The following is a 15,473-nucleotide window of genomic DNA, read 5'->3' as shown; positions in this document are numbered from 1 at the left end:
CAAAGCAAGTGCAGAGACTGCTAAGCCAGAAATGTCATTGTGCAAACAAATGACTTTTCATAACTCAGTGGTTTTGTTTTAAACAAGAAGGAAGTGGAATCGGAGCTGTCAGGAATAACAGGTGGAGAAATCACCCTCCAGAGCATCAGAAAGAGTACTACTCCCACTCAAAGAGATTTAAGAAATAATTTTCACCAAAATCAGAAACAAATACCAGAGATTTGGAGCCCCTGTTCTGGCTATTAGGGGAGGACCCCACATCAGCCTGTCAAACCAGCTGCAGGACAACAGGGCCACATAGTCCCAATTCACAGAGCAGACAAGCAGGGAAGAGCTAGCTCCTGCCTTTTGCACCAGAGTAGGTGCACAGTTAACAAATGAGATGCTTTCAGGTCATCTTTTTCCTTGTAGTTTTTGGTGTTCTGTTCCTCCCCTTCCCCTTGCCTTCAATTGCAGTACATTTTCCATCTTAAATGTCTTTGTTGTTGTTGTTGTTAAATCAGGAATTCAGCCAAAACTGTAATGAGTTTGATTCTTTCCATTGAGTAAAAACCTGAGTGGAAGACAGGAGTGGAGACCATTGCGCTGATTTCTCAAAGAAAGACAGCTGCTTGAGGTGGACACCTCTGCATTTGAGGGAAATAGTAAAGGGAGGAAAAATGAGGCCAGCACTAGAAGCAAAAGGTTTTTTATTAGCTTCTGATATTTCAACCCTACCTATTTAAGCTGCAGCTAGAACCAAAAAAAACGTATCTTTTTACAAAGACTACCAAAACAATCCATAAAAGTTTTCCGCATGTATTAAAAGTTTAAATTCAAAAAGAACTTTTCAAGGTTTCATTTTCTAACAGCATCTTCATAGAGATAATATCCAAGTTCTCTTCCTAAGTACAGATACAAGGCAAACAAGCATCCTACAAAATAAATCTATGGAAAAAGGTAGTGTAGGAGGGAAATTAAGACAGTCTAATAATCCACTAGCCAGACACACAGGATAAATGTAACACAACCATACCATCAATGAAATATTTAAAAATGAAAATAAATTAAGGTTACATCAAAGTTCCTGCTTTACTTTTATTGTTTAAATCCTCAATATAGTACATACCACTGCATTATGGATCATGGCAAAGACTTAGCACTAGCATTAAAAAAGTTGCTATAGAAAAACTTTTATGAAAATAAAACAAGACCAAAGATACTCCTTCACACAACTGTATGATGGCTATAGAAATTCCACTGAATCAGTTATTCAAACTAGGGGCATTTATTTTTAAAATCACTGTGAATTTCTGTAAGATCTTGGTTACAAATCTGAACAGCCATGAAAATGGAGCTGATGTCAACAAGCAGTGGTCCATGTATTCTGGCTGAACAGATGCTGTCTTACCCCTTGCATTGCTTTAGCCAAGCTGCACATTTTGTTCTCCCTGATACCTGCACCCCAGCAAGAATGCAATTTTGCAGAGCACAGTTTTTTGGTAGCATTTTGACATTTTCTGAAAACCAAAATCTTGTTCTCGTAAGGCCCCAGTCACTGTGAGAGCAATGTGAACACAGGCTTAAAAGGCTTTGTCAATGTGCTGCTTCACCTCTTGTACATGATGCTTCAGACTCACTTGCCATTTGGAAGCCAACTGCCTGTATGTATCATCATCGTATGTTGCTATTTTTCTAGAAAACGGCAGTAAGCATCCCAGCTCACTATTACTACACCCTCCCCATTAACTATAACTGGGCAGGAAAGATCTAAGTGGTGCTTTATAGGACTTGCTCTACAGATTTAAAGCAGTCCACCAAACAGGAAAGCAAACACCCTCCATGGCCTTTGCAGTTTTGTAATATGTAATGGAGAAAACAAAGGGCTTAAATACACTAAAAGGTATTTAAAGGACACTTTATCCAATTATGAGTTTCTGATACTACAGTGAACCATCCTGCCAGATTCCTCCCATTATGCAAACTATAAGAAGGTAAGTGAACAGTTCTGTGAAAATGCTATTTCCCTAATACTAAGCTCCTTGTTGACTATGAATTTAGATCTGCATTAGATAAATCTTTTAGAGAATAAAAATATGTAAAACAAATACCCTAAGCAGTTTCTGGTTTAATTGTATCAAATCTTCAGTGTTAAACCTAAAAAGAAGAAAATCTCCGCAAAACCGTGGTTAAAAGAACAGAGTTTTTGCTTGGTTACTGCATGGGCATCGCAGACACGCTGCACCTCGAGAGTTCATTTCATAAGGCTGCAACAGTGTCTACTGTCCATTGTTTTCTGGATTTGTTGTGGTGGTTTCAGTGCCAACAGGTTGCACATTGTCTGCAAGATTGTGCGCGTGCTCAAGGAACAAGTCTTTCAGTACACTCAGCTCCTTGGTCAGGAGCTTAATTTTTGCCTCTAAACGTTCATTTTCTTCTTTGAGCTGGTTGACCCTTTGCAGCGTGTCTTGTGCTTTCTGCTTGCTTTTTAACCGGCTCTTTTTCACTGCCATGTTGTTTCGTTCTCTGCGCTGTCGATACTCATCACTGTTTCTATCCACAAAGGAATTTTTCTTTCCCTGTTTGCTTGGAGGCACAGCTTTGCCTCCGCCACCAGGACTAACGGGCACCAGCTGGGGAACCTGCTGCAAACCACTGGTGTGTGCTTGGGTGTGAATCACGCTTACTCCGTTCGCATCTGTAGCGGTGTTCTGTTGGGATGTCTTGCTCATTTGGACAGGCTCTTCTTGGACACAACAGAATTTATTAGGAAACTGAAAACTGTTATGTTTCTAGAAGGTGTTTCCAACAGGTCTTCACATGGATTAAGGGCAAGGTGAACCTAGTAGGAAAAAAAAAATGCTATTAAAGGTGCTGGCTTCAGCTACAGTCTTATACATCACTGGCTTTAGCATAAGGTACTGGTGGTACATCTGGCAGTGACACATCACAACTGTGCTGGAAGTGGACAAGCTGCCAACTACATTTCAGAAGCCTCTTGAATGTATTTGGATTGGAAGGAACTGTTACTGGGTCATCTAGTCAAGCTGTTTGCATTGTTCACTGGCTCTACTCAGTTATTCCAAAGCCATCCCTGATGGATGGGTGTCTAGCCTAGCCTCGAATATCTCCAGTTTCACAACCTCTGTCTTGGCAACAGGTTCCACTGTCTAACTTTTCCTCCAGTTATTTAATTTTCTTAATTTTCAGACTGGAGTTTTCCTTCTGCAGCTTAAACCTATTAACAGCCTGACTCTTGACCAACAGGAATACTTGATCCTTGTCCTCTTCAGACCATCCCTCTGGGTGTATGCACAGACAGATTCTTCCCTGGTTTCTCCTCTCTGGAGTGAGGGTGCTCAGACAAGTCCACCTTTCCTCGATCATCTTACAGCACTTGCTTTTGAAGATGATGTCCAAATTGATTACTGTTTTAAAGTCTCCCTAGTACTGAGTGGAAAAAAAATAATCTATGGAAAAAGGTAGTGTGCTGCAAAGGCTGTGACTAAGTGACATCAAAGGAACCCCTTCAACCACAAACAAGGTAAGACAAGCTAAGCCTGTAAAGGTACTGTAACGAGCAGGTGGGACAGGAATGCAGGGTGATGGCAACGTGAGAATCACTACACGGCAAAGATGGGACTGTTGCCACCCATAGGAAGACAGCAGCCACAGTTGACTCATCCACAAAATATGTTCCCCTGCTGTAGCTCCTGCACCGGTCATTGTCCACTCTCCTTTCCAGCAGACAAACAGGCCTGACGAGCAGGACACCTTCTCACCTGACTCACGTTCTCCCGCTGCTGAGGTCAGCCTGCTTCTGACCCTACTGGTGGCACAAGGAGGACTCCACCACAGCTGCTGCAGGGACACGGCCCTGGCAAGGCTAACAGCTGCTCCCCTTCTCTTCCCATCTCACGGGATGACCTCCTAAATGTCTGGGAGAGAAGTTTGGGAGAGAAGAGGGGAAGGGCAACAGGGTTGTTCTAAGTTCCTGAAATGCCTGCCTATGGCTCCAATTAAAAGTACTCAGTGATCCGTCAAATGAGCATTGATTTCTTGTCATGTTAAAGAAAAGTATCTAACTGGCATAAAACAATCCTACTCCAAGATCAGATTGCATTGCAACAGTGCAGCCCTATGCTCTGTCACACACATGCAGTATCATACGACTAGCGTTCAACATCCTCCTTGCCCAGCCTCAAGAGGACCTTGCTGGGAAAGCAAGCAGTTGAAGTTAGCAGCGGGCAATGCTAACCGCCCAGTATCAGCAGTGTCCAACCGAGGGATTATGGCTTGCATCAGTAACCGCACAAGAGATGGATGACTGTACTCCTGTGTCTAGCTGATGAATGGATGTGGTGAGATGTTAGTAAATGAACTGCTGTGGGTCATTCTAAACGGGTTTATCAGCTGTTTACTGTTCTTGTTTGTTTGTTTTTCTCAGCAGTCTGAGTTGCTGTTTTACCTTCTGCTAGGGTATCATTAAAAAGGTTAACAGTCTACTGTCTAGATCAATTGCAAATTTTCTTCCATAATGAGGGAGCCAGAACAAGATGCAGCTGCAGAGTGCGGTTCACTGAAATTCACGGAAAAGCCTATTAAGTTTGGCTTGAATGTTATTCAAAATTAACATTCTTTGTCACCGAGAAGTCTTCTCACTTAAAACAAGTAAAGAAGATGTGTGAGTACACCCACACCCCTCCTCTCAAGAAATCTTTTCATTTCCATATTTCAGAGCAGAAAGAGACCATCAACTCTTTTTGACGTCTGTATAGCTAAATCTATATACATACATGCCTAACCTTTGTATTTAGTATTTTCCTGATTTCAACTCTTAAAGGAACTTTTGCAAACCACGTTTAAGTCTTAGATGCTAACTGAATAAGCAATTTAGTTCAGCAGTTAAACTGAATATACAGCTAACAAGATGTCACTGTGCTCAAATACCAGACTGACAGGGCCAGTTGTAGTATTGCATGTCTGACTGCACAGACATTTTTAGTCAAAACGCACTGGCTTTTTCTCAGCTTTATTTTTAAATACAGGATTTCTGTAGCCCGCAAAGAGCATATAGCTCTGTTAGATCACCTCTGACAACTGAATTTTTCCACTAATTTTTTGCATCTTTTCAAAGTCAGACAGAATGCTCTCCTGTCTCCTCTATTTCAACACATTACAGTGCTTGCTAACTTAATCTGGACAGCCCAGTTAAGTAACCCATACCATTTTCACGCAGCTTTTTGTGCTTCATGAGATACTACAGAGGAAGGGGTGGCTCCTGCCCCCAAAGGCGCCCCACCTGACGTATAACAAATTTCTTCATGTCACCAGGTTCCATGTGCTATTTCTTTCTATGCTATCAAAACTATTTAATAGTGCTTTAACATTCCCTTCAGATCTCTATCAAATTCCCCTCTAATGCAAAGGAAAAATTATTTGTTCCATTAAACCAAATTTTAATAGAATGTTTTAGTTGGGCAGTACACAGACAGAAGCAAAGGAGATGAACCAGTGTCACACCTCTCAAGCAAGCATTCAAGCCCTGCTAGAACAGATCTCCCTCAATTCCTTCCCACTGGAACTGATCCATTTTGTATCAAATAACTATTTCTTGAGCGAGACATGCTCTTATCTGGCCTGATGATCAGAACTCTTACTAGGAAGAGATGACACCTGGATTCCTGTCCTGCTCCAACTAATGTTTATGCAAAGCAAGTAGCACTAACTGTACCGCATCACAGATAACCCAGGAGTGGTAACACTTGAGGCTTGAAACTAATTTTTCCACCTGGTTATTTGGAGGCTGGATCCCTATTACCAATTGTCAGTTCTTCAACAGAACCACGAGAGGGAAGGATATCCTGGGTAGCGACAGGGGCTATGGGGCATCCTTCAGGGAATACAGCAAGGACATTTAAAGGCAGCAGGTATGAGACATATAGAAGGGGCTCTCAAGAAGGGTGAGGTAAAAGACACAGTAATTGGGAGAGGCCACGAGGGTGGGGAGGCAGGTGGGTCTCAGAGTTCATTTCTCAGACACCGTGCCACACAAACACAGCTGCTCCACTCCTCTCTGCAAACAGGTTGGTTTGCTGTGAATGGGTGATAGCCCAGGCACAGCAGGAGGCAGCTCCTCAGAGAGCCAGATGACTTTCTGAGCATCTTGTTCCCATAAAGCTGCTCATTAGCTTGAGCTCAGTGACAGCCCTAGGCTGGTTCCACCCAGCACATGGTAGTGTTTCCCGTGGCCAGTTAGAACTGCCTTGTTCTCTCCTTGGGCCACCAACTGGCCGCCCAGGACACCAACTGGCCACCCACTACAGCATAATAGCTGGTAACTCAGAGATGTCTTCTCAGGCAGAGAGATGTTTCTTACTGTCTGACAGCGCTCCTCAGGGACCACAGAGACTCCCAAGCAAATCAAGGCCTTTATTATCTTTCACACACACACCCCCCCCCAAAAAAAAAACCAAACAAACCAAAAAAAATGTTTGTTTTGACAAAAACCCAAAATTATGTGTTTTGTTAATTAAATCAGTATTTTTTTTACTTAGCAGCAAAAAATACAAAGCACTTCTCTCTGCTCCTTTTCTGAGATGTGACTGTGTTGATTCTGATCATTAGTCAGGATGACTTTATTGCACAAATTCACTCAGCTCTCTTGTCTAATGCAAAATCAGTCCCAATCTGAACAGCAATAGGTGGCCTCCCTTCTCCTTCACTTCAGTAGGAATACCCCAGTAGGATCTGACTCTAAATCCAGATGACCCTGTACAAAGAACAACAGCATAAAACTCCAGGCATACATTTCCTGAACATTGGGAGAGCCCACTCCTGCGCGGTTTCCTGGACACTCTCGCAGGCAAGTTAGTAAGAGTTGATGGTAACTCTCACATACTGAAGGCTAGGCAACAACTTTTTTTGAGACTATGTAGCTGAAACCTATCCTCTGTTGCCATAGCTGACAACATCACTTTCCTGTATTTTTCTCAGAATCTCCATTTTTTCCATATACCTTAATGAAAAACACACTCCAACATCCTTAAAAAAATGTGCTCAGAACATCTAAAGTATGTATTTTAATTGCAGGCTAGCAGTGTTGATGACAGAATCACAAACAATCCCAGATGCCAGGAGGCGAGGAGGTACCAATTTGACTCTGTCTTTTGAATTATAATGAAGGTAGCTATTTCTAAAGATGAACCAGTTCCTTAAATCTGAAAGTTTTTCAAATTACGAATTTTTATACTTTCTGAAGAGGCGTTATGACCAGCATGGCACTATTACTGAGCGGAGTATTGAGTTGTTTTAATGACCGCTATTTCCCACCAGATGTCAGAGCTAAAACCAACGTCAGGCTTTCTGTGATAGATCTGTTTTGAAAGTTGCGTCTGGAGCTATTAGAATCTGTTGGGAACCAGAAAGATTTGTCAAGACATTCAACACTCCACTGAGAAGCTAGAAAAGAAGAACACCAGTTGTTAAAACACGGCATTTTATCGTGGTTCGGGGCAGCTCCCGGGATCCCTGCGGCCTTGCGCGCTCCCGGGAGCTGTATGAACGGCACCGGCGGGGTTACAAGCCCCGCTCGCAGACCCTTCCCTAGGCCAGGCACAGTCGTTAACGGCCACGTCTCGTGGCGCCGGAGGACGAGCCGTAACGACCGCCGGCCCCGCTGTCAAAAGCACCTGGAGGCGCCTCGGCCCGGCCCCGCTTCCCCGGCCGCGGGGCGGGGCGGCCCGGCGGGGCCGGCGCCACCGCGGGGACCGGGCCCGCCCCTCCCCTCCCCTCCCCCGCGGGCCTGTGGCGGCGACGCCGCCGCCCTCCCCGGCGGGCCGCGGCCCGGGGGACGCGCGGCCGCGGCCGCGCTGCTCCTCCTCCCCCGCCCGTGCGGGGCGCGGGGGTGCCCGGCGCTGCCAAGCCGTGACTTCACCGGGGGAGGGAAGGGGAGGGGAGGGGAGCCAGAGCCGCCCGCCGATTGCATCATGCGCTCCCATGCGCGGCGCCCGCCGCGGCACCCGCTGCGACACGGCGGGAGGGAGGCGGGCGAGGGCCAGCGCGGCCCCCCGGCCCCCCCGCGCCCCGGCCCGCCACCCCCCGCGCGGCCGCGCTTACCTGTGGCGGCCGGAGCGGGCGGCGGCGGCGGCAGCGGCGGGAGGGGCCGGGCCGGGCCCGAGCCTCTTTCTTTAAAGTGTGGCGTGCGGGCGAGCGGCGATTGCGACACCCGCCCGCTCCGCCCGCCCCCTCGCCAATCGCCACCCAGCCGGCCGCCGGGATGATGCAATAGCCGCCCGGATTGGCAGCCGGCGCGGCCAATCGCGCCGCCCGCACTCTTAAAGGGCGAGGCCGTGGCGTGGTGGGGTTTTTTTTTCCGTGAGGACGGTGCGTGTCCCGCGGGGCTGCGCCCTGCTTGCGCGGGGCGGCGCTGGCTCCGCCCGCCGCGCCGGGAGCGCGGAGTGCCCGAGCGGTGCCGCGGCCTCCCCCTGGGTTTGCGCTCCCGCGCTTCTGCAGCCGGGGGGGGAGGGAAACCCGCTGCACGGCCACGCGTGTCCCCGGAGCGGCTGGATGCGCCCTGGTCCAGCCGGCGGGCGCCATCTTCCCCTCTCCAACGGGGGAGAGGGCTGGAGGAGGCGTCGAGAGGCCTCCCTTCTCGCCTCGGGGGTTGGCGGGAAGGGGAGCGAGGCGGCCGCGTCCCCCGCGGCCTGTGGGGAGCCAGGCGGCCGCCCCCTGCCCTCCGGGCCGAGGAGCCTGGTGGCACCTCTAGACAAGCCCCACACCTCCCTTCTGCCCGCAGCCTGAGGGGAAGAAGCTGAACCCGTGTTTCTGCCATAACGTCCCTTCACAGGCAGCGCGGGGAGCTCATCCCCGGGCCATGCGTGAGGGAGAAGGCGGTCTCGGTCCCCTCCGAGGCTGCTGCCGCCATCCCGCCGGCCGGGGCCAGGCTGGGTGGTTTCTTGGGGGTAACTGTCACGAAACTGGCCAGTGTCCCGAGGGCATCAAAGTAGATGGTGTTGTGTTTCTGTACTGATTGGCATCTCTTAATTGTTCCTGGGCTGTTAATTAACACCTGGCAGTGTATTTCCATCTCAATGTAGCTGCTGTGTGGTTTGCCTCTGTAGGATGTTGTGAGATACGGTGAAAGGAATACCAAAGACATCAAATAAAAATTGCAGCTGTTCTCTTGACAACAGAAATTATGGCAAATTCCTAAATTTCATAGATTATTAGTTAATTTTCCTTTTCAAACTTATTGGAAAAAAAAAGCTAAACGCTGGCAGATTAGGAAACATCTCGATCATAGAGTTAAATGTCATAGGAAGATTATGCACTGATTCACTGGTATATGCATATGTTATTATAAAATACTTCACTTTTTGTAGAGAAGAATTTTTTTGGCCCTTAATATTTTCCAGACACTTTGGTTCACATCACCTTAGTTCTACCTAAACAAGCGCAGTATAAAAATATATATGCTCGCATCTCATAAATTGTATGTGCACAGGATGTGCTTATAGCTCTTTGAATGGAAATACACACTTCAATACATAGGTGTGCGTATTTGCAGTGGGCAGTTCTGAAAATCATCAGTTCATAAGGCAAGCAAGTTTTGAACAAGTTTAAGTGTGCAGACAGTGAAAACAGTAGTGTGGAAGAAGTAGCTTTTGTTTCAATGCAGAGAGAAAAAATACCAATCTGTGTGCTACTCCAGTTTAGCACATAGACCTGCTTGGGAAAGGTTTTATGTCTGCCAAAGAAGTGAGAAGAATCAGATTTGTAAACACAGTTGCAGAGCTCAGTAACGTAGATACAGTTATTTGTATGTGCCATTTTTATGGCTGTCTGATGTTGTGTGTGGGTTTTGTTGTTGTTTTTGTAAAGCCCTGTGGAAAATAAACCACGTTTGCAGAAGAATTCTGAGGATTAGTCTGGGCAAACAGTTTTACTCAGCTCATTACCATGAAGATACTTTTCCTTGTCAGTCATCAAGTATTTGCTTTAACATCTCTAATGTTTTTCTGTTTCTCAGCTGAAACTGTTACATTTTCTGTGACAATGACTCATCCATCTATAGCTAGAGCAAAATTCCAGGTAAGCATTAAACATGATCCTTTGCTCACAATAGTTCAGTAAGTGTGTGCTTTTAGAGTGCTTTCCTAGGATTTTAGAGCACTTTATGACCATTCATTCATTAATCCTCATCAAAGAAAGATGAAGAAAATAAAATGTAGACCAACTTACTCTCATAGAGTCTGATTATTTTAAACGTTAAAGCTCACACATAATTTCATGCACGTAAGGCGCTCCAGCACTTGGTTGGCATTGTATCCTATTACGGGAAAACCATCACACAGTGTACTTCAGTGTTTGCAGGATCTTTGTTTTTCCCACAGCATTACAGTAAAAATAGAATACGATGGAAGCGATCTAAAAAGTAATCACAGAAATACATGGGCAACTGCTTTTGAGATGTGGCATTGAAATACACACTTTACCTGCTTATTTACAAGTTATGTGAGCTGTGCAGTAGCTCTGGAGTCGGGTGTTGCAACCGGGCTGTTCCCTGCTGGGATGGAGTCCTTTTCACTCTGATTCTGGGTGTGTTCCTATAGCAACAGTCTGCCTGTACAACTATAGATAATATTGTAATAGTATCTTATTTTCACGTGCATAATCCAGTCTCATGATTCTTTAAAGACTTTAGTCCTTGAAAAATATTACACAGGTATTCAGTGTCTTCAAGTAATCTACAGCAAATCACAGTTAGAGGCAGAAAGGCTGTTGAGGAAATAGAAACTGTGGGAATTGGAGGCAGAAGGTGTAAAGGGGAGAGGAGCCTGTTGGAGTAAATGTCCCTGTTTATTACCCACTCAGTATGTTCCCTTAACACTTACAAAAGCATTTAAGAAGTTCTCCGCAGCCTTCCACTTACAGTGTGAAAACTATTTTGTCGCTGTTTGAATAATTTCTGTTGTGTCTGATTCCACTGTTTATGCGTGTTACCTCTGTCTTCATGGGCAATTATTTCTTTGTCCTAAAATAAAAACCACACAAACACCCTGGACTACAACCTACACTTTAAAAAAATACATTTTTTCTGTAAGCATTCTGTTCTTTGCCTCTATTTCCCTCATGGATAAGCCTTCACTGGATTGTTTTACTTCAGACTTGCACATTTCTGTTAAAGGTTTACTTTTCACACATGATGCCACTGTGTAGTTTTTCCCTCTGGTCCAACATCCTTGCCTTTGAATTCTTCTAGATGAGAAGTCAGTCGTTTCCTTTCCAGTGATTTAGAAGAGAGGAAAATAAATGTATTTGTATATATATTTTACAAGTGGAAATAAATAGGGCCCTTAGGTAAAAACACACCATTCCAGGCTGTGAGGTACAGTGTGTTAATGTATTTGAGGGCAAATGCACTGAATTATAACAAAATAAAAGCTTTTCTTTCTAACTGCTACCCCTATTCTCTCAACCTAGATTTGTTCAAAATGACAGAAAGACTCTCTGAATATGATTGCATTCCTTATGATCACCAAGCAAATTACATTCATTCAGGAATATCCCAGAAATATGAAGTCTGTAATAGAGGTTATCCCTAATCTTATTATTGCAAACATCCCTCTGTTAATGGCCCTTGCATTTTGGTATTACAAGAATTACTTTTCGCATTCAGGACTGACCTGCACCAAGACAAAAATCCTATTGTTAGAAATCTAAATTTTGTAGAGCTGAGGTTATAAATGCTTCAGAAAGCAGAAGGACTGCTGAGTTTCATTTACCAGGAATCTGGCTATATTTCAAAAAGATTAAATTCAGAAAGAAAAAGCATTATGAATACCTCTGTCTATTCGCTTGAAAAGGGTTACACTTGTTAAGCGCAGAATTTCTGAGTGTTTTTTCAATCTGATTTAATAATTTAAATGATAGAAACTTGTCTATTAATAGATGATTTGTCAGAGGTAGCCTTTTTGAATAGGTGAAGAGAAAGGAGAGGAAACATTGCTTAGTGGTGATCGCTATTTCAGGATTGCACTTCTAATTCTAGCACTGACTCACTATAGCCTTGGAAAGTTACAGCGCTTTTGTTCTAGAAAATACTAAGTAAAGAAAGGAGCCATTCTGTTCTAATAGCAAACATCCATTTTATTGTAACACTGCCTGGAGTTCATTTACAGGAAGAATCCAATGCCTTTGTTCTTTCTCTCTGTGCAGCTAATAAGTCTTGCAACTAAGTATTTCCAGTTTCTAGTTCTGCATCTTCCAGTACTACTTCCCTTATTTGCAGTTATCAAAATATTAAAGTTATCCAGATATCTAGAGTTACTCATACTGGTTTCTGAAAAGAGATTAACTCAATTACATGGGCAGAATAAAGAGAATGTTTCTCAAATGGAGGAGGACAAAAAAAAAAAAAGACAGCTGGTCCCTCCCCCACATCTTCAGCAGGCTATTGGGTGATAGCAAAATGAATCAGGCTAACGCAGAAATCTTATAGTGTCTGAGAAAACTAATATATCGATGATTGCTTTTACTAGAAACCCAAGCTGTCACTTTTATAGGTGTTACATGTCACACCTCTCCAGCTAAAGCTGTTCTCATTTCCTCTACAGTTTTAAGTGGGGGATTGGTACTTCATGCCTGATGGACTGGTTTCATCTAGGTAGAATCTGCATTAGTTTTGCCCTGAGATTTCATTCCTTAATTGCAGTATTTTCATTTCATGCTGTTATCAGGAAGTTAAACTTTTTAATCAGAAACTTTTAGCTAGCACTTTTAGAACTAGCCAGCTGCATAGGTTAAAGGTGTGCCCATTTTTGCAATTTTCACTTTTTTATATGCTATACTTGTTAGTAGGCTGGATTCTTTGTCACATATCAGAGGCATCCCTTTCATAGCTACAAAATACTTGTTGATGATAAATTTATTTTTTAGTGAAACTCTTACCCAGCCTATGCTTATCTCTCATGCTGTCAGGAATTTGTGCTTCAAGCCAAACTAGCTCAGGTTCTCCAATATTGATGTTTCATTTCACAACATGGTACTTTGATCTGAGAAGCGTACCACTACAGCAGTGGCCTCTTGAGGGATTTGGAGGTAGAATGCCATCTCATTACCCTGAGTAATGCTTTGTCGTCTTGTGACAATTGTCTGCACATAAAAGTACTGTCACAAAATGTGTGCTTTTTCAAAATTTAACACATAACTATATCATCCCCTCTCTTCATGGTATTCCAGCAGACTGCTTAGAAGATGACCAACGTATTGTAAGTAAATAAAGATGACCAGGTATACATTAGTGTTCAGTAGCCACAAGTCCCTTCAAAGTGAGCGAAGCAGCTGGGGTTACTATCTGTGACCTTCTATAGAAGTATCAGAATACAGAATTAGAAGCTTTCTTGCAGGTATTTGAGTTTCAAAATATCAAGCATGTCCCTGAAGAATGCCTGGTCTGGGAGGAGGTTCTAGGTGTGTTACATCACTGCATAGTGTTCAGATTTCTGGAAGAGCATGTAACAAAAAGAAGGAGCACCATGTTCCTTTACAGTTTTTTATGGGATTTTACAGGTTTTATCAACCTGTGTTTGTGTTTGAGTGTTCTCTGGCTTTGCCTAGTGATCCACGTAAAATTGGTATAGCCATTGTTGTGAATTTCACTGGGGCTTGTCTTGAGTTTTACCTGAACTTCTTCAGTAATTGTACTAAACAATGCAAACTGCAAGTCTTCTGGTATCTGCAGAATGTGACAGGGATTTGTAGGCTGCCAGTGATCAATATTGGGGTTTGCTGCCATGTGTATGTAAAATGTTAGGTAAGGTGAGGCTGCATAGCCAAAGATGAGTAAAAACAAAGTAGATAAATGGATTGAAAGGAAAATGCTATGTATCCTGTGTGTTTATGTGCACATATAAAATCTGGTTCAAAAGAGACTTGTTAGAACTGAACAAGTCTGAGCGAGAATTAATGGCCCACACCTGGGAATAAGAGGTGAATTCTCAAGTATCCAGGTTTAGTAACTGCCACACCTGTCCTATATTCCCAAAAGCATAAATGAGGTCTGCAAGGATTTAGATAGCTTAGCTTCTGAATGCACAGTACCATGGCTCTTTTCCAAGGCATCATCAGTCACCACATGAAAATCCCCACCCATAATTACTAGGGCATTATTTGTCACAGGGTATACTCTAGTGAAGACTTTACTTTATGCATATGTTATCAAGAAGAGTAAATAGTTTTAGGCATGAATTTTATCCAGACTTCAAAATGGTTCTTCAGAACAGAAGAGTAAAATAAATACCCTTCCAGAAAAGCAATGAAATTGGAGAGACATAGCTCTGTTTATCCTTCAGTCTCATGGTGTTGGGAGAATGAGGACACAAACTTCTTTCTTATCAATGGCTTTATTATTCCCTGCAACCTATATGACCTCTGAAATACCATAAAAAGCTCAATGAACAGCCACTTGAAAAGAAAAAAGAAACTAAGAGCTTGTCACCTGGCAGGGGATAGTCCACCTGATTGTTTACTCTGCCTCACTTCTGTTCATAGAAGTGAATAGAAAATTAGTTATTTATGCCTGGATCATACAAAATATGTGGGAGGACAATTTGAGAAAGTATATTGGCAATTACAGCATGTCTGTCATTGACCTCCTGCTACTAACATCTAGGAGAATTTTGTGCTAGATGATCAACAACAGTGATACTTTCATCAAGCAGGTAGAGTCTATCTCTTGTCCCCAACAGAAAAGAAGTATTTACCTCAACAGTGCCATCCTCCTTCCAGAAAGTTGATTCTCTGCATTTGGTGAGTTAACTGTTTTTTCTTTTTCTGCCTCCTGAAATGGAAGCAAATTCCAAAGAAACAGTGGGGCACAGCTCTCTGCTCTTTGGCTCTGCATACCTTCTAACATACTATAGACTCCCAGAAGAACAAAGCAATTACACTTACACTTGCAGGCACCTGAATATCTCTGTCACAGTGAATTTACCAGACACAAGCTAGTGTTAGGTTTCTATTGAATATAAACACTGCAGCCAAATTTGTAGAAAAAAAACACTTTGGTAGCGTGTCCCAGGGACAACAATGACACTGGAGAAGGGCTCATCTGATTTTCTCTCCTCTCAGAAGTAACTAGATCAGATTTCCCTCTGATAGTCAGGAGAAGCTTTATGCTCCCTCCATCACTAGCATGTCCTTTGAGGTCATGTTTCTGCACCTCACTGGCCTTAAAAACCATCTCAGCAGATCTCTCTACAGAGGAAACTCTCCTCATTCTGAGTTGTTTAGCCACTGTGTGGGGTTTTCCTGCATCAGGCATGATTTATTTGCTCAGAAGTTCTTACACAATTAAGACACCAACTGAAATTATCAGGAATTTTGCCTGAGTAAAGAATTCAGGATCAGCAATATTACAACAAAGTTGATGTTGATGACTTAGAGGGAACAGCCTGTCTGCGAAAATACAGGACAAAAAAAGAGTAACGTGG

At 43.7% G+C, this 15,473-nt stretch overlaps 1 protein-coding gene across 3 annotated transcripts; it reads right to left on the bottom strand.

Annotated features, from left to right (window-relative positions):
- Nucleotides 1-672: 672 nt before the first annotated feature.
- Nucleotides 673-8,248, bottom strand: CEBPG (CCAAT enhancer binding protein gamma). Of its 3 annotated transcripts, none has more exons than XM_072872174.1 (3): nucleotides 8,098-8,248; nucleotides 3,762-3,909; nucleotides 673-2,821 (listed from the first exon to the last, which is right to left on the bottom strand). In XM_072872174.1, the coding sequence occupies exon 3, from the start codon at nucleotides 2,709-2,711 to the stop codon at nucleotides 2,259-2,261; it is 453 nt and encodes a 150-aa protein (XP_072728275.1). In that variant the 5' UTR covers nucleotides 2,712-2,821; nucleotides 3,762-3,909; nucleotides 8,098-8,248; the 3' UTR covers nucleotides 673-2,258. The 3 variants fall into 3 exon arrangements, with proteins under 3 accessions (XP_072728275.1, XP_072728276.1, XP_072728272.1); XM_072872175.1 differs by having other exon boundaries at nucleotides 3,762-3,917; nucleotides 8,098-8,223; XM_072872171.1 differs by lacking the exon at nucleotides 3,762-3,909 and having other exon boundaries at nucleotides 8,098-8,247.
- Between the last annotated feature and the right edge of the window lie 7,225 nt (nucleotides 8,249-15,473).

The sequence above is a fragment of the Ciconia boyciana genome, chromosome 9, assembly GCF_034638445.1.
Source record: "Ciconia boyciana chromosome 9, ASM3463844v1, whole genome shotgun sequence".
In the NCBI taxonomy this organism is placed as follows: Eukaryota; Metazoa; Chordata; class Aves; order Ciconiiformes; family Ciconiidae; genus Ciconia; species Ciconia boyciana.
This window is presented reverse-complemented; position numbering and strand designations above follow the sequence as displayed.

Bases quoted from the DNA above. Each gene is read 5' to 3' on its own strand.
- CEBPG (XM_072872174.1), bottom strand. From the start codon at position 2,711: ATGAGCAAGACATCCCAACAGAACACCGCTACAGATGCGAACGGAGTA.